Here is a 26,934-nt window from a genome sequence, read left to right as displayed (position 1 = left end):
TAACCTAAAATGAGGTTCCTTATTTGGCCCTGGAGAAAAAAATCCCTTATTTGACATTCAGTATTAATTTATTTCCTTATGTGACACCGCTGTTGGTAAAGTTAGACCATTCCGTCAAAAAAATCGTGTGGACCAAAATACCCCTCTTCTAGTTGCTATCCTACATCAAACAAAGAAAACAAATCCCAACCCGAACCTGTCGCCCCCCACGTCTCTGTCTCGAGTCCCCACCCGAACCCTAGCGGCGGCGGCAACGGAGTGCTAGCTCGTGCCGTCGGCGGTGGCATAATATAGATTTACTTATTCTTGTATTATTCTTCCAACTATACAGGCTCACTGCTTTCCTATTGCTCATGTAGAGAACCACCAAAGAATAGGGGAAAGACAACCAAAACAGCTGAGGTATCCATTGTGCCTTGGAGGATGGAGCACCAACAAGAATGTGTTTTCCACCAAGGTTAGTAATTTTACACATATGCTCATGATTACATGAAAAAAATGTTGAATTCTAAGTAGCTTTCTGCTCACCATAGCCAAAGCTTAGAAACTACAACTAGGAAAAAGGGCAAACATGTTAACTCTAGTACTGCAACATCAAAAAGGTGATTACAACTAGTTTAGATTTACATTTTTGATTAAACTAAAACTTGTTGAGTATTCTGGTTGCTTCCTACTCACCATAACAAAAGCTTGGAGAATACAGACAAAAAGGGAAAGGGGGGCAAATCTGAATCGGTTTGATCCAAGAGGTATTGTTTTTGTTTTTCGCTCACATGTTATGTATAATTTTTTTTCATTTGCTAAATATTACTATTGCCATACATGTATAAGTGCAGACCTATAACCGTCTCAAATCAGTGGGAGCCAATTTCCATCCAGTTTCCTATGCCCGGCGATGAAACAAATGTTCCTGCGAAGGTTAGGGGCAAGAGTAAAAGAAAGAGTGTGCTGAAAAGATTCCTATGGTGCCACAAGACAGCCCAGCATGTGCACAAGAAACAAAAAATTAACCCTGCAAGCCCTTCAATGAGCACAAGAACCTCCATAAGCATGTGATTCTCATTTGTTTTCCTTTTATGTCATGGTTACTTTTGGAGGTTCTTTTGTGTTGCTCATGTGATGTACATGTGGACTTGACCTCATGTGTGAAACAATATGTGATGCATTCGCTGTGTACTACTTGTTGATGTATGTGGTAAGTGTGAACCTGAATGTGATGTATTCGTGAACATGGATGTTTCTTGTAGTTGTACATGTTGTGACGCATTTTGTATGTATATATATAAATTGTGTGAGATACGGGATCAAATTATAGGGGAGGTTCTACCCAATTTTTCATTTTTTCAATTAAAATCAGAGGATAATTTTTGGATTGAAATATGTTCGGTGACCAAATTATGGGGTCTTAATTGGTCATTTAACATGACCAAATATGCAACATCACTGTAGATATTGTCGCACATTTTTGGTCACCTTATGCACCAGGGGTAGAAAGGTCTCTTCGTGTCTGTCTTTAACACCGTTAGTTAACGAAATGCAGTAGAGTGTCATATTGGGAAAGAAATTTAGAGCAGATGTCAAATAGGGAAGAAAATTTTCTCCAGGGCCAAATAGGAAACCTTATCACAATTAATGTTGCTAAACCTCACTTTGATCCAAACCCAATTCAAATTCAAATTTAAAATAAAGTCAAATTATTATTTCCACGAACAGTAAAATAAAAATGTTTTCTAGGTTGCAAAATTTCACTAACTAACTGTCATGCATGAACCAACATTATTTGAATATTTGAAATGCCCTTAATCTATTTAAAATTGGACCAGCAACATTAAATTGAGACATTTCAATTTAAAAAATTAGCTAAACTATTCAGATTAAATTGAAACTTTGTGTGATACTTCAAAACCTTGTATAGTATTTATGTACCAAATTTAATATTCACCAAAATTCAATTTGTACTAAAAGACATTGCAAAACTAAGAAGAAATAATAAAACAGAAAAGGAAAAGAACATAAGGAAAATACACACTATGCACTTTGGCTCTAGGTCAACAGTGCGGCCCAGCCCACTGATGCGGCTTGAAACTGCGTCGGTATTTCCCTAAAGAGGAAGGGATGATGCAGTACATCTACGGTAGGTATTTCCCTTAGTTGTGAAACCAAGGTATCAATCCAGTAGGAGAACCAAGCAACACTATGTAAACGGTACCTGCACACAAAGAACAAATAGTTGCAACCGACGCGTAAGAGGGGTTGTCAATCCCTCCATGGTAAAAAGATAGTTAAATTTTTATGAGTTTGGATAAGTAGATCTGAATAAAACACGAAATAAAATAGGTAAAGAAAAAGTGCAGCAAGGTATTTTTGCGTTCTTGGAATAATATATCTGAAATAAAATACGGCAAAAGATAGATTGGAAAGCAAATATGATAAAAGATAGACCCGGGGCCGTAGATTTCACTAGTGGCTTCTCTCGAGAAAATAGCATACGGTGGGTAAACAAATTACTGTTGGGCAATGGATAGAAGAACAAATAATTATGACAATATCCAAGGCAATGATCATGTATATAGGCATCATGTCCAAGATTAGTAGACCAACGATTCTCCATCTACTACTATTACTCCAGACATCGAACGCTATCCAGCATGCATCTAGTGTATTAAGCTCATGGAGAAACAGAGTAATGCAATAAGAACGATGACATGATGTAGACAAGATCTATTCATGTAGGAATAGACCCCATATTTTTATCCTTAATAGCAATGATACATACGTGCCTTGCTACCCCTTTTGTCACTGGGTGAGGACACCGTATGATCGAACCCATCACAAAGCACCTCTTCCCATTGCAAGAAAAATCAATCTAGTTGGCCTAACTAAACCAAACATTCGGATAAGAAATACGAGGCTATAAATAATCATGCATATAAGAGATCAAAGAAGACTTAAATAATATTCATGGATATTGATCTGATCATAAACTCGAACTGAAGAAAATATGCCCTAGAGGCAATAATAAAGTTGTTATTTTATATTTCCTTATTCATGATAAAGGTTTATTATGTTGGGGAACGTAGCATAAATTCAAAATTTTCCTACGTGTCACCAAGATCTATCTATGGAGTCATCTAGCAACGAGGGAGGAGTGGATCTAGATACCCTTGTAGATCGCGCGCGGAAGCGTTCAAGAGAACGGGGTTGATGGAGTCGTACTCGTCGTGATCCAAATCACCGATGATCCTAGCGCCGAACGGACGGCACCTCCGCGTTCAACACACGTACGGAGCAGCCAGGGCTTAGGTTTTTGCTGCCCTCCCTTCCCCCCACTATATATAGGGCCAAGGGAGAGGGGGAGGCGCAGCCTTGGCCCTTCCTCCAAGGAAGGGTGCGGCCAGGGAGGAGTCCCTCCTCCCCAAGGCACCTCGGAGGTGCCTTCCCCCTTTAGGACTCTTCCTCTCCCTTGATTCTTGGCGCATGGGCCTCTTGGGGCTGGTGCCCTTGGCCCATATAGGCCAAGGCGCACCTCGTACAGCCCATGTGGCCCCCCGGGGCAGGTGGCCCCACCCGGTGGACCCCCGGGACCCTTCCGGTGGTCCCGGTACAATACCGGTGACCCCGAAACTTGTCCCGATGGCCGAAATAGCACTTCCTATATATAATTCTTTACCTCCAGACCATTCCGGAACTCCTCGTGACGTCCGGGATCTCATCCGGGACTCCGAACAACTTTCAGGTTACCGCATACTAATATCTCTATAACCCTAGCGTCACCGAGCCTTAAGTGTGTAGACCCTACGGGTTCGGGAGACATGCAGACATGACCGAGATGACTCTCCGGTCAATAACCAACATGCAGACATGATCTGGATACCCATGTTGGCTCCCACATGTTCCACGATGATCTCATCGGATGAACCACGATGTCAAGGACTTAATCAATCCCGTATGCAATTCCCTTTGTCTATCGGTATGATACTTGCCCGAGATTCGATCGTTGGTATCCCGATACCTTGTTCAATCTCGTTACCGGCAAGTCTCTTTACTCGTTCCGTAACACATCATCCCGTGATCAACTCCTTGATCACATTGTGCACATTATGATGATGTCCTACCGAGTGGGCCCAGAGATACCTCTCCGTTTACACGGAGTGACAAATCCCAGTCTCAATTCGTGCCAATCCAACAGACACTTTCGGAGATACCTGTAGTGTACCTTTATAGCCACCCAGTTACGTTGTGACGTTTGGTACACCCAAAGCACTCCTACGGTATCCGGGAGTTGCACAATCTCATGGTCTAAGGAAATGATACTTGACATTAGAAAAGCTTTAGCATACGAACTACATGATCTTGTGCTAGGCTTAGGATTGGGTTTTTGTCCATCACATCATTCTCCTAATGATGTGATCCCGTTATCAACGACATCCAATGTCCATGGCCAGGAAACCGTAACCATCTATTGATCAACGAGCTAGTCAACTAGAGGCTTACTAGGGACATGGTGTTGTCTATGTATCCACACATGTATCTGAGTTTCCTATCAATACAATTATAGCATGGATAATAAACGATTATCATGAACAAGGAAATATAATAATAACTAATTTATTATTGCCTCTAGGGCATATTTCCAACATATTATTCATGCCATTTTATTGATCGGAAACTTAAATACATGTGTGAATACATAAACAGATATCGTGTCCCTAGTAAGCCTCTACTAGACTAGCTTGTTGATCAAAGATGGTTAAGGTTTTCTAACCATGGGCTTGTGTTGTCATTTGATAACAGGATCACATCACTAGGATAATGATGTGAGACAAGACCCACACGTTAGCTTAGCATAAGGATCGTCCAGTTTATTGATATTGCTTTATTCATGTCAAATATTTATTCCTTCGACTATGAGATTATGCAACTCCTGAATACCGTAGGAATACCTTGTGTGCTATCAAACGTCACAACGTAACTGGGTGATCATAAAAATTCTCTACAGGTACCTCTGAAGGTGTTTGTTGTGTTGGCATAGATCGAGATTAGATTCGTCACTCCGAGTATAGGAGAGGTATCTCTGCGCCCTCTCGGTAATACACATCATAAAGCTTGCAAGCAAATGACTAAGGAGTTAGTCACGAGGTGATGTATTACGGAATGAGTAAAGAGACTTGCCGGTAACGGTATTGAACTAGGTATAGAGATACCGACGACCGAATCTAGGGCAACTAACATATCGATGGACAAAGGTCGATTAGGACAGCGAGGCCGTGTCGACAGCCCCTGAAGACCTCGTAGTCATTTTAGGGTATGGCGCTCTTGGGCAGGGAGAAACGGGCAGCAAGGATGCAGTCAGGCGAGCCCATCATGGGAGTGAAGCAGTTAGCAAATGCGTTGAAGAAGCCGAGAAGAGGAGGCTTCCGGTGGTGCTTGCGGAAGCGTTTGTGGAACACAGGGTCCGAGAGGATGCTGCTCCAGCGCTTGGATACAGCAGACACGCAGGGCAGGGAGGACGGCTTGGGAGGGAGACAGACGAGGATCCCCCCATGCTGCACCGCCGCCGTCTCGTCTCGTCGTCGCCATACCTGCTTCACTGCCATGCCGTCGAAGCTCAAGTCTGAGAGAAAGACCGACTTCAACGGGTTGTGAGCACGTGGCCCCAATCACTTCAGCTTCAAATTTCAGTGCGACAACACTCACTACTGAATCAATCCGTTCAAGAAGGCAGACATCACAACACGAGCCTATGACGTCGCCGCTTGGCGATTTGGCCGGCTGCGATAGGTGCTCAACTTGCTGGAGGTCACAACCCAAGAGGATACAGAGTTCATCGATCCACCGGTGACCATTTTGCTGATCAATGAGGAGGGGAGAAGAAGAAGGAAATCCGCATTATTCCCGGCGAGAGAGAGGCCATGGCGAGGTTCGCGGGGGAGAACCCCCAGTACGTGAAGTACGAGGCAGAGTTCTTCTAGAAGCGAAACCACGGGAAGAAGAAGGAGGAGGAGGTGAAGAAGGAGGAGGCTGACCTATCGACGGTGATCAACCTTTCGTCATCGGATGAGGAGGAGTTCACCTTCGATCCAGAGGAGACCCTGACATATTGGAACTCTGTCGAGGCTGACTATATGTCGAACGAGTGGTGTAATAAAGATCTGTTATGTTTAATCAAGTAGTATGATGAACAATAATGTTTAATGTTTAAATATATGCAACGTTTGGACGTTTGTTTGAATTGATGTATGCAGTATGCTTTCAAAAAAAATTAGGCCATCTATTGGAGTTGTTGGTTTTTGATGCAGTGGAAAACCAGTTTTAGGTGTTGCGAATTTTTTTCCAACCACCTTTTCATGCCTTATTTTAGGGCACCTATTGGAGATGCTCTCAGCAGCTAGAAAGTCACTAACTAAACTGCTAACTTCACTAATACATACTATATTACAAAATATTAGTACAAACAAGTTAGCAAATTACACTACTAAATCCTACAAAGCCACTTCACACGCAACAACGTACAATGATAAAGGATGGAACAACTAACATAGTATACAGAGTGTTATTAATTTCAGCATGGGCCATACCAGTGGCTACATTAACAAAAAAGAAAGAGAAAAATGAAAAAAAACGAAAGAAAATGAGACCTATTGTCTTACCACACTTGTGCTTCACAGTAACACCGTGTATTTCATATAGAGAGTCTCCATGTTTTTCATTTCCATATATTAGTGGGATTTTTATATTATAGAACTTGAGTTGCATATTCCGATGACGAGCTTTCTCAAACGCTCGAGGTCTTCATGAGCAAACTCACTTACTTTCATATAGATAGTTTTCATACACTTATAGCTCTAGTACATCTGTTACATAGCAATCCCTACTCCTCGCATTGACATCGATTGTAAGGCCCCTCTGTTGCCGAACGATCAAGCCTCGTCGATGTGAGACTTTCTCATACATTTTTGTCTTCCCTTATAAATCCCCATAATCATTCTCTTTGCCATCCAAATTGCTAAGTCCCTAACTCACGCTCAAGTATTGCATGAGAATTAAAAATGTTGAAGCGAGAAAAAGTATGATTCAATTGTTTCGTTTGGCACCGGGGCTGTTCATGATTTGATATATTTATGTTAGGAAGACTGTGCATGCCATGTTTTACATGATTAAGTGTGTAGGGATCACGTTCTTTAACGTCATTATTTTGAAAGGCAATGATTGTTTACTATTACTAGTATGCTTATGTATTATTGTTTCAATGTCAAATTGATAGACTATTGCCTTGAATCACTCGTATCCCAATATTCATACCACAATTACATAATTTGATCAAGTACATGATAGGTAGCATTGAACATCAAAATTACTTTGTTATCATTTACCTACTAGAGGACGAGTAGGAATTAAGCTTGGGGATGTTGATACGTCTCAATCATATCTATAATTTTTTTATTATTTAATTATATTATGTTATCACTTTTGTATGATTTATATATGTCATTTTATAGTAATTTTTGGACTAACATATTAATTTAGTGCCTAGTGTCAGTTCCTATTTTTTGCTTGTTTTTGGCCTTTAGGAAATCCATCTACAAAATTTTATCACCGCCGCAAGCCTCTGTTCCTCAGCGATCCCATCTAGAGCCATGTTCCGGTACTTCACCTAAGGGGGGGGGGATCATTGGGGAGGCCATCTTCATGAACCCCTGCTTCCATGACGATGTGTGAGTAGTTCCTTCAGGACCTACGAGTCCATAGTAGTACCTAGATGGTTCTCTCTCTCTCTCTCTCTCTCTTATTTTTGAATACAATGATCTTCTCTAAGATCCATTTGATTAATCTTTTACGGTGTGTTTGTTGGGATCCGAGGAATTGTGGGTTTATGATCATATTATTCATCGCGATTTCTGTTGCAGTGTCGTTCCACCCAACGATGCCAGAGCTTCACCTAGGGTCGTCGCTTGAAGCCGCAATTGCGGTCTCCAGCTTGGGGAAGCTTGCCTCAAGATCCGGCTTCAAGTGGAGTAGATTGTCGATCTATTACGACTGGGTGGGGAGCTGCGAGGCCTGCACATCGAGCCGATGCATGACGTTGGCGGTGTCCACCTTGGAATCCTGATGAAGCTTGTCGAGGTTGTCTTTCAGGGTTGGATCCATGGTGTTGATGAGGATTTGGCGGGCGTGGATGCGACGACGTGTATCAAGGGTAAAATCAGAGTGGAGAGGAAGGGTGGCAGCTGGCCTCTAGTACCAAGAGTTTTGATTTTTCCTTTTATGATTCTATTCGCCCCAGGCCAAGATGGCTGAATTTCAGCCATTTTTCAAAAAATTCGGCTAAAATTTGACCAAAATCTATTTTTTCGGTTGAAAGGTACTTTCCGCCCTAGGCCGAGATGACTGAAATTCCGCCGAAATCCATTTTTTTCCGGCTGAAAATCAAAACACAGCTGGTACCACGATGTTAGGGTCCAATTTGATCTAATTTCTCTCACTGATACACCTCGCAGTTCTTACAGATCTTGATTCGGTAGGTAGTTAGTCGAAGAGATTTCCATGATCCACTGTTTGACATCTTCCTTCCTCTTCTCTTCTTTAAGTAGTGGTCGCAGAAGAGTTGGTCGAGGCCTTGGTGCAGTTGACACAGTGCCGATAAAGGCATGTACAACGGTGTCCAGTCAGCCGTCTGTAACACATGCCATGTAGAATATTTATCTAGGTGGAGGGGAGAAAACGAGGAGAGAGAAAAAGGCCGTCTGCAATTCGGCAGACGGTCGATAGCCCTGAAATTTCGGTAGTTGTACGGCTGGGTGTCTGTAGTTTTTCTTTTCCCCATCCAAACCGTCAAATCCCGTCCTCGACAAATCTAATCCACGCAACATGTTTTGCTTTTCTCCGTCGCTACCCGACGAGACCTGCACGGTTGGGGGCCGCCGGACTGCTGGGATCGATAGACGTCACGAACGAATGAGCTGCAGCGACCAAAATAATCGATCAAGGATCAGCTAGCTAAACGTCTATGCACAGGTCCAGGGAGGAACTGATTAGATTAACGTACGTGTGTGTACATGCTCCTCGATCTTCAGCGACGGCGGCGGTCCGGCTTTGAGAGCTGTGATTCCCCAATACACACCTTCTTCCTGGGATGCATCACCACGCCGACGCCGTCGCCAGTCTCTTCACGTTCTGGAGCAGTGGCTGATGGAGGTGGATCATTGGAATAAATTTCACTCTAACGTCGTAATTTTAGAGGGCTATAGACAGCAAAAAGACGATCCATTGTAGAGGGTGTTTTTACTCATGTCTGTGGATGACGTGGATGGTTGCTATAGCTAATGTACATGCCCAAACTTGCGGTTGGGCTGCACCATCCGCACTGGTCGAGTGGCACTTCTCCTCCCGTTTGGCTGCCATGGCAGCACTTCCGACCTCGCTGTCGTCCGAGTTGGTTGCCATGGCAGTGTTTTGAGCAGGAGCTGCATTTGGGTTCCTGGCATAGCCGGGGGCTAGGGTTTCACTCCCAAGTCTCCCATGAGGAGTACACGTAACGATAGAAGCCTTAGGCCTAATAATATCTTTGTATATGAGAAAGATCTACTAAACTATTATCAGGTGTCGAACGGAAAATGTTTGGCGGGAGTACAACATTATGGAGCACACACGAAGATAAAACAACTTTATTCGATTTTTCAATGGATGGAACAATTAATGCTTAAACTGCTGGTTGATCAATTATATTAGATGCAACGACTTCATTCATCAGCACTGTTTTCCACAAGCATGAGATATTGAGATCTAGTATCATGGTGGCGGCGGCGCCGTAGTCCACTTTGGGCAGCAACACTTTGTTTTGTTGCCACTGCATATGGAACTGAAACTGTGACCACCTTGATTATATCCTCTTTCCTTGCACTGATTGTGCCACTCTGGGGTAGTGCAGTCCTCTAATTCCTTGCACTTCCACTTACCTACAAAGGCAATATATTGTGGTACCAGCAATTTAGCTTAGCTTGTACAGTATACAAAGATAAAACAAGAATATAGCTAGCTAGATTTTTATTGTTTTTTCCACGGTTGGAAATCATAGAGTAAAACAATGGCATTGTTGCATACCTTTCTTTGCAATACAGTAAAACAATGCCATTGTTGCATACCTTTCTTTGCATGACAAGATGGCAACAAAGAGGACATCATCACCATGACCACGAGAGCAACCGCCATTGCGTAGACAATCGTCCTTGTATTGCGATTGATGAGTGCCATTCTATGAGAAAAGACTACTTGCCCTCTGTTTCTTCCTTCTCCTATGTGGGATCCACGTCGCCAAGCTCCATTGCAGGTATTTATACAGAGCCACCACCAAGGTTGTGGATATTGATTGATTACTTATTGCATTTATGCGTATCTGTAAACTAATGTTCACGTATCCTTGTACTGACATACTCCGACCTTTCTATACACTATATTTATTGAGTTCATATTCTTTTTTGTGGTATTTAATGCCAGGGTTTGTATAGGAGAAAAGCACGAACTAGATGGCATGCATTAGTTGCATGTTGCATTTATTTCGCCAAACTAATTGTTGCTAGCAAAATAATATTATAAGAGATTACATATCCTATTAAGTTCAAATAAATGTCACATCCCTTGTATTTGTTTTTGTTTGGTTTATATGAGCACTAATGCAAGATATCCGGTTGTACCATGCATTTATTTCAAGTTTCTCATAGTAACCATGGGCCACATATGGGCCGTAATAACCTCGGGTAGCAAACGGGCCAAAACATAACATCAGCCACTAATGGGCCATATAACACCGTACATTTAAAAAGGTCCAAAACACAACATGGGCTACAAACGTGCTAAAAGCACAACCGCCCGCTAATGAGCACAAACACATAAGGGCGTCCATGATCTTGCCCGAGTAAGAGGCGGATGGGCTCAGTGGCGAGTCTACTGGGAGGGCTTAAACAGGCTCAAGCCTACCCTCCAAATAACAATATTTTTTACTACTAGTACTTTTATCCCAGCTGAATAGTGCATCTACTATCAAGTAGCAAACACACAGTGCCACACACGCACAGCAAACAGGCCACACACGAATGCCCAGCCTCCATCTACTGTAATCACTAGTTCATGTACTGTTATCTAATTTAGTGTCCAATGCAACTTATTTGCAAAAAAGAAGAGTACAAAAATGAGTATGCATGCATGTACTCCTCGCGCTGAACCTGAACCTATCCCAGCTAATCTGAACCTAGATACCCCTCCCTTAACTATTGTGATTGTAATCCCTCCTCCAACTTATGTGGACAACAAAATGAGGAGATGATGGTTATTCTGCAAGATAAATTCAAATTTTGGTTCAAAATTTCAAAATATGGTTCAAGATATATATATTTCAAAATTCCTAGAAAAAATCTAGTTAATACTACATGTTTTAAGTAGTAGTTTGGGAAATTCTGACCTTATTTTGACAGCAAGGCTTGGACATCATGTTTTTTTTCAAAAGAGAGCTTAGTTTTCTCGTCGTTGACTTTAGCCTACCCTTCATTTTCTTCCTAGATTCGCCACTGGATGGGCTGGTATATGATGGTATGCATTGGGTGGTGGCTCCTTGATCAGCGCCGAAAAGATCTGGGTTGGTGGTGCCACAAGCTGCCCCGTGGTCATGCTTTATCTCATTGCCTCAACTAGACCAGGCCACAATTTCGCCACTTCGGCTTTAGTGGTGGTTTCTACTCTGGCATTGAAACCATTTTCCGTTTCTTTTTTAAATTTGGTCATTTCTCATCAACGGACTCCCGGCTAGCTTTCCTTCTTTACTTTCTAAGCTCGGGGTCTTCAGGATATGTATGTCCCATCTTTCATGATAGCTTCCTTGTAAGCTGAAAATGCCAGCACATCTCTGTTTATACGAAGGATAATGCCAGCACATACTCTGTTTATCCAAAATAGTACTCCCTCCGTACATATCTTAGTTTCTTTGAAGTAGCTAGGCAACTGGGCTAGGTGTGTACTCTAGTGGATCTGAGCAGCATTATCACAGTTCTCACTAGCAAGACTCGCAAGATCAACCGTACAAAGATGTAAATGTCTTAGTTTCTTTGAAGTGGCTAGGCAACTGGGACTTCACAAGGAAACTGTGTAAAGTACAGACCTTCACAACAGAGCCGAGCATTAACCAGGCATGCAAGTCGACAAACGTCTGCTGATATTAGATAATATACAAGAGTTCACACGGCTAAATCCAACAAGTTCCACTTCACGGGACAGGTGCATAAAAGTATTACAGCCTACATTCTGCATAGAGGAGCAATCTCAGCATCAACCACATCACAGGCCATACATAATAGAAGAACCCACAGACTACATAGCAGGACAATTTGAGCATCGAGTAGCCATGTCTGCGTCTCGGCAAAATAGAAGAACTTCACTGCACTAACTACCCATGCCAGCGTCTCAGCAAAACAGAAGAACCTCCCTAGACCAACTAGTCATGGCTGCGTCTCAGCTCTCCTGCCTACAATGAAGGTTACACTGTACATATCTTAGTACCTGCAGAACAATGAATGTCATCCCGGTCAAACAAATTTGTAATGCTCTCTCACAGCAAAACAAATTTTGTATGATCCCCGAAAATAAGTATCAACTTTGCCGTAGTGCAGATTATACGAAAAATATCCAAAGCTGAATCACCCCAGTATACAAGCTAATACTACAAACGGAGAACAACAATAAGGGAACATTTAGTTTGTACTGCCACCTATATGCTGACATGTTTTCAAGATTCTTGCCATATAACTGCGTATGATCGCAGTAGAAATTACGAGATCGGTGACTCACCGCCTATCATCTGAGGCAAAAAAAGAACTGAACTTTTAAGATTGTTAGCTCATTCCAGATTTACTTTTGTGTGCCAAGCCATATGTGAGGCTCAGGGTACAAATGGAAAATGGCACGGCTTGGAAAACCAGAGTTCCATAACAAGTATTACATAGTACTACGTGAAAATAATGAACTAGTACTACTCTTCGATAAAAATTAGACCACATGGTATTATGAATTGACGATTTCTATGAAGATCAATCAAGTTAAATTTTAAACTTGCAAGGAAAAAAATAGTGAATAAGAAAACATAACAAGCTTTAAGCCGCCTCTAGATATTCCAATTTCTTAATTACTTCAGATGGTTTCACCACTGCAGCAATTGCCACTTTCCAATTTTAAAACACCTCTGATGAAAAGATCATTACAAGCACATAATTGTATTTAGCCTTTCGCAATGGCCAGGCATCAGAGCAATATTTATATTCCTGTTCTAGCTTTAATGGAGCTCTATAATAACAAGAAATTAGATAACCATAAGATGATCAGATCAACAGAGGAACAAATAAGACAACATATTTTTATGTATCTAGCTCAATCCTAATAATAGGAACAATGTTACCGCAATAACGTACCAAAAGTAACTGGAACGAATACGAGCGAAACAAACTAAATTGACTTTTTTGCTTGTGCAATGTAGATAGGGCATATTACCTGCAGTATAGAAATTCCTGTAGGGATAAAAGGTGTCAAGACATATGTTGTTTCTTTTAACAATATGTTTGATCTGCATCGAGTCAACTTGGAGTGTGAAGTTGCCGGTTATAGTAGTGAGAACAATCACATTTGCATCCTCATCATACCCGACGAAAAGTGCAGAATCCATTCTCCTTGGAACCATACCCTCGAGTGGAATGGTTTTCTGCAGCAGCACCCATTCGAAAACACCATCGCAGTTAGATTTCCTCGCCCATAATTTGATAGTCAGGTCCAACAAAATAGCAAGATCTAGTCCATCATTCTCCATCCGTAAGAGCTGAAAATACCAGTCGTCGGTACCATGGTTTTCTACCGGCTTTTCGATCAGGCTAAGACTTTGCATTTCGAAATCAAACACAAGGACATCACCTCCAGAAATCAACAAGCAAAGTGCATTCCCGACAAGGGTGCTGGGCCTTCTTAACCTAGACATTCCAGCTGTTATTGTCATCGTTGAGAAAATATCTCCCCAAACATCAGACGCCGAGTCGTAGACAGAACAAACTGCCGGTGTATTGTACTCAGCGCAGACCAAAACCAATTTAAACGGGCTCGAGAAGCAATCTTCGTGGACATGCCCATCTTCAGCATTGACGCACAATACAGTGCCATGCCAGCCACTGTAACTCCACATTAAGGTACTGTTGAACCCTGGTGGAAAAGCCACGATGCGCTCTTCACCGGTGAGGGGATCCCACACGACGGTCTCGCGCTTATGCATGTTGATTAAGAGAGAGAGGCCGTGGCGGCAGCCCATGTATGCTTCATCGGTGTGGTAGGGTATGCTGCTCTTGGGTAGGGAGAAGCGGGCAGCAGGGATGCGGTTAGGTGAGTCCATGGCAGGAATGAAGTTTTTAGCATACCCTCTTAAGAAGCCAGGCAGAGGAGGTTTCCTTTGGTGCTTGCTGAAGCGTTTGAGGAACTGGGGGTCGGAGAGGATGCTGCCCCAGCGCCTGCATACGACAGACGCATGGGGGAGCGAGGACGGCTTCGGAGGGAGGCGGACAAGGATCTCGGTGAGGAGGTTGTCGTCGCCAAGCACCTTGGACACCGGGCCGGCCAGCGGCACAGAACGGCGCCGCCTCTTCCGGTCCACACGCGGCGAGCTGGGAATGGGATCGGCCCTGGTATGAATAGAAATGTAATCAATGGACACACATATGCACATCAGGGAAGTTGCAAATTAAACATCCAACATACATATGCACATCCTTGATCAATAGAATAGCATAGCATACAACGAGTACTAATGAATCAACTGGTTTCTCCCATTATCCCACACACATATGCACATCCATCGAGCATATATAATAGCGTACACAAAGTAATGCAGAGGGAAAGGAACTGGATTGGGAATCTTACCCTTGGCCTTGGGGAACCTCAGCAGCAGCATCCATTAGAAGCACCTATCTCCCCACAGCTGCAGCAGGGGAGGATTGTTAGGGTTTGATTAGGAGGGGGAAATCTAGCTAGGGTTTACTTTTACAACTAGGGAAAATTAAGAAGAGAAAAGAAGAACGGAGTTACTAGTTTAGATGGAGAGGGAGAGGAACGAGTAGATTGGGTTGCTAGACCTCGAATCGCCGGTGGGTGGCTGTCGGAGACGGGGCGGTGGGGTGAGGTCGCCGGCGGCTCCGCTCCTCCTTTCTCCTCTCCACAATTTTTTTAGAAACTTCTCCAGTCCGCAGCTGAGAGTGGGAGTGGGGAACGACCACTATAGTAAGCATAATTTTTTTTTGTGAGATAATTTCATTTTTGGAAACCATGGTTTTTAGGAAAATCATGATGTTTGTTGAAGCATAAATATTTTCTTTCCATTTTTTATTTTGTGATACCCGATTTTAAAAAACATGAATATCCTTATATTTCTAAATTTTCATTTTTTTTAATACACTTTCTTGTGATATATTTCAAGGAGTTATTTTTTGCACAGTTTATATTTCTAAAAATAACCCCCCCCTTTCTTTCAATTTTGTAAATCCTATTTTGATCATTGTTTGACCAAATAACTTGACTTTAGGAACTATTTTTTAGTTTCTTCATTTATTTTTATTTTTTTGACACAAGAAGGCGCCAAGCGCCAAGATATCATTCATCTCAAAAGCATAGTACAACGTGTATTACATATCCCTGGAGTTGAAAGTTATGAAGATAAAGCAAAGTTGGGCAAAGAGAATTGCTTTGAGAGGAATGAGTACAGCTAAGGACAGAGTCTACTCTTGAGTTGAGAACCTGATGAGCACAATCATGAGCTATTCCATTGATGTTCCTGTTAATATGGTAAACAGCAGTCTGGATAGAAAAAGTGTCCTAAAGAAAATCGCTAATTGGAGTGCGACACATCCAGTTGATCGAGACATCATTGATGTTCCTGTAAGAGATTATCCGTGAAGAAAGTATTCTTTATATGCCAAGCATGTTATTATGCTTCTTCCAATTGATCTACCACCAACACAGCAAGATTCACAAACTACTTAACCAGTACAGAGTTTCAACTACTTTACTTAAATTTTTGATTTTTGTGTAGTATTATGTTGTAATGAACCAATTGACCAATACACAGTAGTCTATGAGTGAATCTATCTCTCTTTCTTTTTTCGCGATGGAGACTGAATTGAGGTATTCAACGTATGCTGTTGAAGACTGCATGAACAAGAAAAAAGAAATCTACAAGGTCAGGTCGAGTGCAGGCTACGACATTGTGAATGTCATGTCTGTACTGCAAGGAAATGGAGCATGGAGCAGGCCAGCAGGGCATGGCTAAAAGGTCAAATCGTATAGAACTGAAACTGTGCTAAAAAACTGAACATCACGGCCAAACATTTTAATTTTGACAGCAGCAAGGATCTAAGGCAGCATTTTTCCTTATGCGCACATAGCCCCAGAGGCCAAGGTGCAGCCGGAAGAAAAACGTCGCCGTGGCAGTCACCGGTTGGCTCTCTCGCCAGGCCGCTGCGGTCTTTGTTTTTCCTGGAGGACCAACTTATTGGACAAGTGTCAGAAATGGCAAGTCCAAGATTTGAAAAGTATCTTCGGTGTAACTGAGGACAAGAAAAATCTCTATGACAGATCCAGAATAAGACTAGCATTTAAGGAAAAAATCAGTAATTTTCTCCAGTCAAATAAAGTTCAAACAAAATCTCACAACTCTTTTGCTCAAGAGCCAAGTCATAAAACTCTTTGAAGTTCAAACAAAAACTGACAACATTTTTTTGATTTGTCTCCTCCAAGAAAGAGCCAAGTCAGTCTAACCCAATTAGGCAAACATCTCCTCTGAGTTCAAAAAAAAACTCTTTGAAGTTCAAACAAAAACTGACAACATTTTTTTGATTTGTCAGCATTTTCCTTGCAATCCAGAAATCCAACTAAAGTTAATAACCATGACAATTTATCGGTGGCGAATATCCAGACACCGGAATATAAAAGTGTTTATGCATGAAGCAGGGGATACTGTTGAAAGTACTGAAAACATCAGAGGTGCTAAAGAGGGTCATGTTGCAACCCAACAATGAAGGTTGAAGTAGGCAACTAGGGCAGGGGATGCAAGCATTGTCTGCTTCTGCTGCAAGTGGTGATGTGAGCAGAGCATTATCACAGTTTGATCACTAGCAAGACTCACAGTTAGGGGACTTCACAAAGAAACTCTGTAAAGTGCCAGAGCCTACTGCTTCTTGTCCATCCAACTTGCTAGTACCTCACATCACAGAGCAAAGCATTAGCCTAACCAATTCCATGAGCCACTAATCAGGCACGCAAATTGACTGATGTCTGCTGATCTTAGAGAATATACAAGAGTAAGAGTTTGCACGCCTAAATCCGACAAGTTCCACTTCATAGGCCACGCTACATAAGAAAAGTAGGACAACCTACATACTACATAGAGGAGACATCTCAGCCTCAACCACTTCACATGACACAGCTTACATAGCGGAAGAACCTATACTACATAGCAGGATATTTTGAGCGTCGACCGCACTAAAAATAGAAGAACTTCCCCACACCAACTAGCCATGCCGAATTGAACCCTTAATACCTGCAGAAAAAACCAATGTCATCTCAGTAAAACAAATTGCTAATACTCTCTGACAGAAAAGCCAAAATTTGTATGATCCCCCAAAATAAAATTGAATTTCCCATAGGTAAAATTATACAAAAAATATCCAAACCGAATCATGCAGTGTTATTAGACAAACTAACACTACAACCGGAGAACAGCAAAAGAGAATATTTAGTTTATACTGGAACCCATTTGTTGACAGATTTTAAAGATTCTTACTATATAACTACGTACAATCGTGTTAGAAACTAAAAGATCAGTGACTTCACGCCTATCATCTGAGGTAAAAAAACTGAACTTCCAAGATTTTCAACTCAGTTCCGGATTTACCTTTTGTGCCGAGCCCATGTGAGAGGCTCAGAGTACAACGCAAAAATTTCTGGTATCTCTACTCAAAGGTATGCTTTTTTTCAAATATAAGAATCAACAATGCACAGGAATTCCTTGACATTCAATCACTGAATATGGCCTTCCACCTCCCCTTATTAATGCAGGCCAGAGAGGATGTCCGAGAGATTCAGAACAGCACTGCCACACAGCAACTCAACGAAGCTGAAAGTCTTTGCTTGGCTGCTCTTGTCTGATCGGTTGAACACATACAACATGCTGCGCAGATGCCACTACATCACTGGACCAGGTGTTGAAAAGAAATGTTAACTGCATCCTCTGCGAGCTTCAGACTGAAGAAACTCTTGTGCATCTATTCTTCTCATGTCATTCTGCCAGACAATGTTGGGCCTCTCTGAATCAACTGGGGGTCTGATGGAGATAGATTTTAACTTATTAACTGCTGCCAAACAGGCCTGTGACAGACCCATGTTCATGTAGGCGTGTACTGTAGCTGTTTGGTCCTTGTGGAAGGAACGAAACAAAATGGTCTTCCAAAGAATTCCCCACTCTCACAGGTCATGGCTGTCTAGATTTAATCAAGATTTTGCCCTTGTTGAGATATAGGGGGAAGTCTGAGCTTGAGGATTTCATAAGCTCCCTAGTGCAACAAATTACCTAAAAACCTTGTACTAGTATCTTCTCTTTTGGTTAGGGTCAAAGACCCTATACCTTATACATATGATGTATCTTTAATTTTGTTTAATTAATACAAGACTGTAGAAGCCTCCCCTACTGTGTCCTTCACAGTTCAAAAATTAATAGACAATGCAGCTTTACTTAAACTGAGTAACCAAGAAAAAAAGATGTACAAAAAGATAAATTTACCTAAGTTTTTCGACCAAGATAGCACGTTAGCAGATATTGTGTGATCGCAGTTCTAGATTCAGTCCTTTCCACCCAACTCCCCTAACTACAAACAAATGAAAATAAAGCGAAGTTGAGTCAACGAAGTAGGCATGTGTGCAAACCACTATATAATATGCCAAGTGGTAAACTATTCGCATAGCAAATGGTTTCACTGTATTCTCTTACTACAGTTTTTGCCAGCTTCCAATTGTTAGAAACCCTCCGATGAAAATATCATTACGAGCACAAAATCATAGTTAACATTAAGCTTGTGCAATTTATACAGGGAGGTATTACCTGCAGTATAGAAATTTGTGTAGGGATAAAAGGTGTCCAAACACATGGTGTTTCTCTTTACAATCTGTTTAATCTGCATGGAGTCAAGTTTGAGTGTGAAATTTCCTGTCGGCGTAGTGAGAACAATCACACTTGTGTCCTCATCATAACCGACGAAAAATAAAGAATGCATTCTCCTTGGAAACACCCCCTCCAGTGGAATGGTTTTCTGCAGCCCCATAATTGGATGGTCAGGTCCAACAAAACGGCGAGGCCAAGTCCGCCATTCTCCATACATAAGAGCTGAAAACACCCGTCGGGCATATTGTAGTATGCCGGACTCTCAATGAAATTGAGACTCTGAATTTCGAAATCAAACACAAAGATAGCACCTCTAGAAATCAACCAGCAGAGTGCATTCCCGACCAAGATGCTGGGCCTTAACACAGAAATTATACGTGAGATCACGGTTGAGAAAACACCTCCCCAAACACCAGACGCCGAGTCGTAGACAGAACAAAATGCCTGCATATCGTATCCACCGCAGCAGACCAAAACCAATTTAAACGGGCTCAAGAAGCAATCTCCATGCACATGCCCATCTTTGGCGTCAGCACACAACACAGCGCCATGCCACATACAGAAACTCTCCGTAAAGGCGTCGTCGAGTCCTGGTGGAAAAGCCACGATGTGATGTCGGCCCGTGAGTGGGTCCCACACAACGGTGTTGCGCTCATGCTTATTGATTACGACAGCGAGGCCATGCCGGCAGCCGATGTATTCTCCGTGGTCGTTGTAGGGTGTGCTGCTCCTGGGCAGGGAGAAGCCCGCGGCAGGGACGTGGTTCGGCGGGTCCAAGATGGGAGCAAAGCGGTCGGCATAGCCTTGGAAGAAGCCGAGCAGAGGAGGCTTCCAGTGGTGCTTGCGGAAGCGTTTGCGGAAGTGGGGGTCGGAGAGGATGCTGCCCCAGCGCTTGCATACCATGGACGAACGGGGGAGAGAGGACGGCTTCGGAGGGAGGCGGACGAGGATCTCGATGACGAGGTTGTAGTCGCCAAGCACCTTGGACACAGGGCCGGCCGGCGGCACTGAACGGCGCAGCCTCCTGCTGTACACACGCGACCAGCTGGGAATGAGATCGGCCCTGGCATGGAAAAAAAAGTATTTAATGCACAGACATATGCGCGTCGAGGCAGTTGCAAATAAAACATCCAACACACATGTGCACATCCATGATCGATACTCCAATACAGCATAGCGTACGACAAGTAATAATTAATCAACTGGTTTCTCCCATTATCTTATCCCACACACATATATGTACATCCATCCATCCATCCATCCATCCAGCATATATATACGATACACATATGTACATCCATCCAGCATATATATATATATATATATATATATATATATATATGTATATATATATATGTATATGTATATATATATATATATAGGAGTAGGATTTTCTACAAGAGAGATGCTCCCATATTTATTTCATATTTTTTGATAACTTTTGAATCGTTAAAAGTTTAGGGACACTTAACTAGTTCTGTGGCAAGCTATGATAGACACAGTTTTACCTATAAAGTAATGCAGAGGGCGAGGAAATGGATTGGGAATCTTCTTACCCTTGGCCGTGGGAAATCTCAGAGGGATCCATGAGCTGCAGCAGGGGAGGATTGTTAGGGTTTAATATTTGATTAGGAGGGGGGAATCTGGCTAGGGTTTTCTACTAGTACCAGGTAAAAATTAAGAAGAGAAAAGAAGAAGGGGGTAGATTAGATGGAGAAGGAGAGGAAGGAGTAGGGGTTGCCAGACCTCGAATCATCGGTGGGTGGCTGCCGGAGACGGGGCGGCGGTGGTCGCCGGCGGCTCCGCTCCTGCTTTCTCCCGTCCACAGCTGAGGGCATCTCCACTAGGCCCCCCAAGACGTCCCCCCAAGCCACTTTTTAGGCGCCGGCGGGTAAAAAACGTCCCAGTCAGGCCCCCAAGTCCTTGTTTTTCGCCGGCAAAAGCAAAAGTTAGTGCCGGCTGCCCCATGCCACACCCAGCGCACCGGGGGGCTCCTGGGGGCCTAAATCGCCGTTTTGTGGGCCAGTGCCTCTCCCTTGTCCACTCATTTTCACCCACGTGATCCCTCCTCTTCCTCTCCCTCCATGCAGAACAGAGCTCTCTCCTCTCTCTCTCCCCGCCGCCTGGCACGGCCGCCTCGCCGAGCCGCCATGCTCCGGCCGCCCGGCCGCCTCAGCCTCGTCGCCGGAGGTACTCGCGCTCGCGTTCGCGCTCGCGGAGGTACTCGCGCTTGCGCCGAAGCTCGTCGAGGCCGGCCTGCTTGTCACCACCCAGCACATCACCGCCGGCCGCTCCTCACGATCGTCCCCACCCCTGCTGGCCTCGACCCGGCCGCCCGCCGCGCCCGCGAGCGCCGCCGTGACTGGAACACCGGGCACGCGGGGCACGAGGACGGAGCGTCGACGGTCGAGCTCGGAGACTGCGGCGGTGCGCGGGTCCGCCACGCGTGCACGTTCCGGTGAGGCGGCCGCTCCTCCTGGCGTCGCTGGCCGCGGCGGGGGCACTGGGCGTCGGTGCTCTTCCTCATGGCCGCCTCCAAGGTCCTCCTCGTCTGCCTCAGTCTTCCCCTCGCAGCTCTCTCTTCCCTCTCCTCTGCTCTCTCTCTCTCTCGCTCGAACCCGAGCGTGTCTGAGAGTGCCGCCGTGCACTGCTGCGGCCACAGCCACCGCCTCGCCTCCCCGACGCATCCCAGAGATCCGCCTCGACCTACTCTTCCTCCTCACCACGCCAAGTGAGCCGGGAAGCACCACTTCGTCCTCAGCGTCGTCTTCGACACCCTCCGGCAACCGAGATCGTCATCGCCGTTATGTCGTCGTCCGTGCCTTCCCGAGCTCGCTGACCACCCTTGCAGGCCCGCCGTGTGAGCTTCTCTTCATTTCCCTCCGTCCTCTTGCTTGATTTCGTGTCGTAACCTTCGTTCCCGCGAGCACCGAGCGCTGCCGTCCGCCATGGCCGATGCTCTGCTTGATGCCGAGCTCATCCCGCCATGCACAGCTGCCTGTCGTGCTCCGAGTGCTCTGCTGATGCTGCCTCGTTGCTCCGTTGGGTCGCTAGCTACCCGCAACACGGCCGCCGCTCCTCCCGTCGCTGCCGTCGCTACACCCCACGTCGGCGGCTGCAACGACCACTGTTGGACGCGCCGCACTGCGGATATTCCAGCGAACCCACCCGCGCGACCAGCCGTGGCCGGAAACGGCTGGCCGGTGATCGCATCTCGCGCCATTCCCGCGCTTGGCGCTGCTGCGCTTGGTGCCTGGGGGGCCAACGACTGAAAGAAATTTCAGCCCCAGGCTTAAATTCTCGTCGGCAGCCCCCCAAGCGGCGAAAAAAACGCCTCCTGGGGGTGCCAACGGCTGGACATGCCCTGAGAGTGGAAACTGTGGAGTGAGGTTGCAGCCTAGCCTACCTTGTAATGCTGGCCCATCCAAGCCCAGCCCAATCTGTCAATTTGAAAAAGCCCTATCGCTAATCTTCTTACTCTTGCCACCCCTCAAAAAAAGTCTTGCCTAAAAAAAACAATCTTCTTACTCGCACTTAAAAAAAAGCCAGTCTTCTTGCTCTTAAGTACACCTCAGAGAAAATAATATTCTCAAAAAAAAACCACGGAGATTTTTTTTTAAATACGGATGACTATGTGCAAGTTTCTCGGAAAATATCCAAGTGTCAGTTGATTTTCTCCTCGGTAGAGTCGTTATGGAAAACCGTAGTCTTCTTAGGACAAGACTTTTTTTCTGTGAGATAAAAAAAATTTGTGAGATGATTTCATTTTTAAAAAACCATGATTTTCAGGAAAACCATGATCTCTACTATTAAAAGAGGATCGAATGTCGTGATGGTTCGACCTCCTTCGATCCCCTCCTCCCTTCGAACGAAAAGCATCGCACGAGGGCCACACGCCTGCAGCAGCCCAAAAATCGCCAGCTTAGCCCACGTACGAGATACACATCGGCCCTTTCCTCCCCTCGTACGATAGCACGCACTAAAAAAATCTGCCGAAAACCTAGCGCACCACACCGACGCAAAAATCTCTACTATTAAAGGAGGATCGAACGTCGTGATGGTTCGACCTCCTTCGATCCCCTCCTCCCTTCGAACGAAAAGCATCGCACGAGGGCCACACGCCCGCAGCAGCCCAAAAATCGCCAGCTCAGCCCACGTACGAGATACACATCGGCCCTTTCCTCCCCTCGTACGATAACACGCACTAAAAAAAATCTGCCGAAAACCTCGCGCACCACACCGACGCAAAAATCTCTACTATTAAAGGAGGATCGAACGTCGTGATGGTTCGACCTCCTTCGATCCCCTCCTCCCTTCGAACGAAAAGCATCGCACGAGGGCCACACGCCCGCAGCAGCCCAAAAATCGCCAGCTCAGCCCACGTACGAGATACACATCGGCCCTTTCCTCCCCTCGTACGATAGCACGCACTAAAAAAATCTGCCGAAAACCTCGCGCACCACACCGACGCAAAAATCTCTACTATTAAAGGAGGATGGAACGTCGTGATGGTGCGACCTCCTTCGATCCCCTCCTCCCTTCGAACGAAAAGCATCGCACGAGGGCCACACGCCCGCAGAAGCCCAAAAATCGCCAGCTCAGCCCACGTACGAGATACACATCGGCCCTTTCCTCCCCTCATACGATAGCACGCACTAAAAAAAATCTGCCGAAAACCTCGCGCACCACACCGATGCAAAAATCTCTACTATTAAAGGAGGATCGAACGTCGTGATGGTTCGACCTCCTTCGATCCCCTCCTCCCTTCGAACGAAAAGCATCGCACGAGGGCCACACGCCCGCAGCAGCCCAAAAATCGCCAGCTCAGCCCACGTACGAGATACACATCGGCCCTTTCCTCCCTTCGTACGATAGCACGCACTAAAAAAAATCTGCCGAAAACCTCGCGCACCACACCGACGCAAAAATCTCTACTATTAAAGGAGGATCGAACGTCGTGATGGTTCGACCTCCTTCGATCCCCTCCTCCCTTCGAACGAAAAGCATCGCACGAGGGCCACACTGTTGGGGAACGTAGCAGAAATTCAAAATTTTCCTACGTGTCACCAAGATCTATCTATGGAGTCATCTAGCAGCGAGGGAGGAGTGGATCTACATACCCTTGTAGATCGCGCGCGGAAGCGTTCAAGAGAACGGGGTTGATGGAGTCGTACTCGTCGTGATCCAAATCACCGATGATTCTAGCGCCGAACGGACGGCACCTCCGCGTTCAACACACGTACGGAGCAGCGACGTCTCCTCCTTCTTGATCCAGCAAGGGGGATGGAGAGGTTGATGGAGATCCAGCAGCACGACGGCGTGGTGGTGGAAGTAGCGGGATTCCAACAGGGCTTCGCCAAGCGCTGCGGGAGGAGGGAGATGTGTCATGGGAGGGAGAGGGAGGCGCCAGGGCTCAGGTGTTGCTGCCCTCCCTTTCCCCCACTATATATAGGGCCAAGGGAGAGGGGGGAGGCGCAGCTTTGGCCCTTCCTCCAAGGAAGGGTGCGGCCAGGGAGGAGTCCCTCCTCCCCAAGGCACCTCGGAGGTGCCTTCCCCCTTTAGGACTCTTCCTTCTCTCATCTCTTGGCGCATGGGCCTCTTGGGGCTGGTGCCCTTGGCCCATATAGGCCAAGGCGCACCCCCTACAGCCCATGTGGCCCCCCGGGGCAGGTGGCCCCACCCGGTGGACCCCCGGGACCCTTCCCTTGGTCCCGGTACAATACCGGTGACCCCGAAACTTGTCCCGATGGCCGAAATAGCACTTCCTATATATAATTCTTTATCTCCAGACCATTCCGGAACTCCTCGTGATGTCCGGGATCTCATCCGGGACTCCGAACAACTTTCAGGTTACCGCATACTAATATCTCTATAACCCTAGCGTCACCGAGCCTTAAGTGTGTAGACCCTACGGGTTCGGGAGACATGCAGACATAACCGAGATGACTCTCCGGTCAATAACCAACATGCAGACATGATCTGGATACCCATGTTGGCTCCCACATGTTCCACGATGATCTCATCAGATGAACCACGATGTCAAGGACTTAATCAATCCCGTATACAATTCCCTTTGTCTAGCGGTACGATACTTGCCCGAGATTCGATCGTCGGTATCCCGATACCTTGTTCAATCTTGTTACCGGCAAGTCTCTTTACTCGTTTCGTAACACATCATCCCGTGATCAACTCCTTGATCACATTGTGCACATTATGATGAAGTCCTACCGAGTGGGCCCAGAGATACCTCTCCGTTTACACGGAGTGACAAATCCCAGTCTCGATTCGTGCCAACCCAACAGACACTTTCGGAGATACCTGTAGTGTACCTTTATAGCTACCCAGTTACGTTGTGACGTTTGGCACACCCAAAGCACTCCTACGGTATCCGGGAGTTGCACAATCTCATGGTCTAAGGAAATGATACTTGACATTAGAAAAGCTTTAGCATACGAACTACACGATCTAGTGCTATGCTTAGGATTGGGTCTTGTCCATCACATCATTCTCCTAATGATGTGATCCCGTTATCAACGACATCCAATGTCCATGGTCAGGAAACCGTAACCATCTATTGATCAACGAGCTAGTCAACTAGAGGCTAACTAGGGACATGGTGTTGTCTATGTATCCACACATGTATCTGAGTTTCCTATCAATACAAATCTAGCATGGATAATAAACGATTATCATGAACAAGGAAATATAATAATAACTAATTTATTATTGCCTCTAGGGCATATTTCCAACAGCCTCCCACTTGCACTAGAGTCAATAATCTAGTTCACATCGCCATGTGATTAACACTCACAGAGTTCTGGGTTTGATCATGTTGCTTGTGAGAGAGGTTTTAATCAACGGGTCTGCAACATTCTGATCCGTATGTACTTCGCAAATTTCTATGTCATCTTGTAGATGCAACTACTACGCTACATTTGGAGCTATTCCAAATAACTGTTCTACTTGGAGCTATTCTAAATTGTTGCTCCATTATACGTATCCGGTATCTCTACTTAGAGCTATCCGGATAGGTGTTAAGCTTGCATCGACGTAACTCTTTACGTCGAACTCTTTATCACCTCCATAATCGAGAAAATTCCTTAGTCCACTAGTTACTAAGGATAACTTTGACCGCTGTCCTGTGATCCATTCTTGGATCACTCTTGTACCCCTTGACTGACTCATGGCAAGGCACATTTCAGGTGCGGTACACAGCATAGCATACTGTAGAGCCTATGTCTTAAGCATAGGGGACGACCTTCGTCCTTTCTCTCTATTCTGCCGTGGTCGAGCTTTAAGTCTTAACTTCATACCTTACAACTCAGGCAAGAACTCCTTCTTTGACTGATCCATCTTGAACACCTTCAAGATCATGTCAAGGTATGTGCTCATTTGAAAGTACTATTAAGCGTTTTGATCTATCCTCATAGATCCTAATGCTCAATACTCAAGCAGCCTAATCCAGGTTTTCCATCGAAAAACATTTTTCAAATAACTCTGCATGCTTTCCAGAAATTCTACATCATTTCCGATCAACAATATGTTAACAACATATACTCATCGGAAATTCTATAGTGCTCCCACTCACTTCTTTGGAAATACAAGTTTCTCATAAACTTTGTATAAACCCAAAAACTTTGATCATCTCATCAAAGCATACCTTCCAACTCCGAGATGCTTACTCCAGTCCTTAGAAGGATTGCTGGAGC

General features: G+C 44.8%; 1 protein-coding gene, 1 long non-coding RNA gene and 1 pseudogene across 3 annotated transcripts; all 3 read right to left on the bottom strand.

Annotated features, from left to right (window-relative positions):
* Nucleotides 1-9,635: 9,635 nt before the first annotated feature.
* LOC147963098 (uncharacterized) lies at nucleotides 9,636-10,329 on the bottom strand. The gene is made up of 2 exons (XR_015609191.1): nucleotides 10,143-10,329; nucleotides 9,636-9,956 (listed from the first exon to the last, which is right to left on the bottom strand). It is a non-coding gene; the product is annotated as an uncharacterized LOC147963098 (long non-coding RNA).
* Nucleotides 10,330-12,183: 1,854 nt separating this feature from the next.
* LOC125516337 (putative F-box/kelch-repeat protein At3g17540) lies at nucleotides 12,184-15,236 on the bottom strand. 2 transcript variants are annotated; one of them, XM_087527849.1, is made up of 4 exons: nucleotides 15,150-15,236; nucleotides 14,938-14,995; nucleotides 13,531-14,699; nucleotides 12,184-12,546 (listed from the first exon to the last, which is right to left on the bottom strand). In XM_087527849.1, the coding sequence occupies exons 2-4, from the start codon at nucleotides 14,970-14,972 to the stop codon at nucleotides 12,524-12,526; spliced, it is 1,227 nt and encodes a 408-aa protein (XP_087383975.1). In that variant the 5' UTR covers nucleotides 14,973-14,995; nucleotides 15,150-15,236; the 3' UTR covers nucleotides 12,184-12,523. The 2 variants fall into 2 exon arrangements, with proteins under 2 accessions (XP_087383975.1, XP_087383974.1); XM_087527848.1 differs by having other exon boundaries at nucleotides 12,184-12,511.
* A 3,669-nt stretch (nucleotides 15,237-18,905) lies between these two features.
* LOC147963097 (uncharacterized) lies at nucleotides 18,906-21,912 on the bottom strand (annotated as a pseudogene).
* Between the last annotated feature and the right edge of the window lie 5,022 nt (nucleotides 21,913-26,934).

This window comes from Triticum urartu, chromosome 6A (assembly GCF_056163025.1).
Source record: "Triticum urartu cultivar PI428250 chromosome 6A, HENAU_Tu73, whole genome shotgun sequence".
NCBI lineage: Eukaryota > Viridiplantae > Streptophyta > Magnoliopsida > Poales > Poaceae > Triticum > Triticum urartu.
Note: the sequence above shows the minus strand (reverse complement) of the source record. Positions and strands in the feature narration are given on the sequence as shown.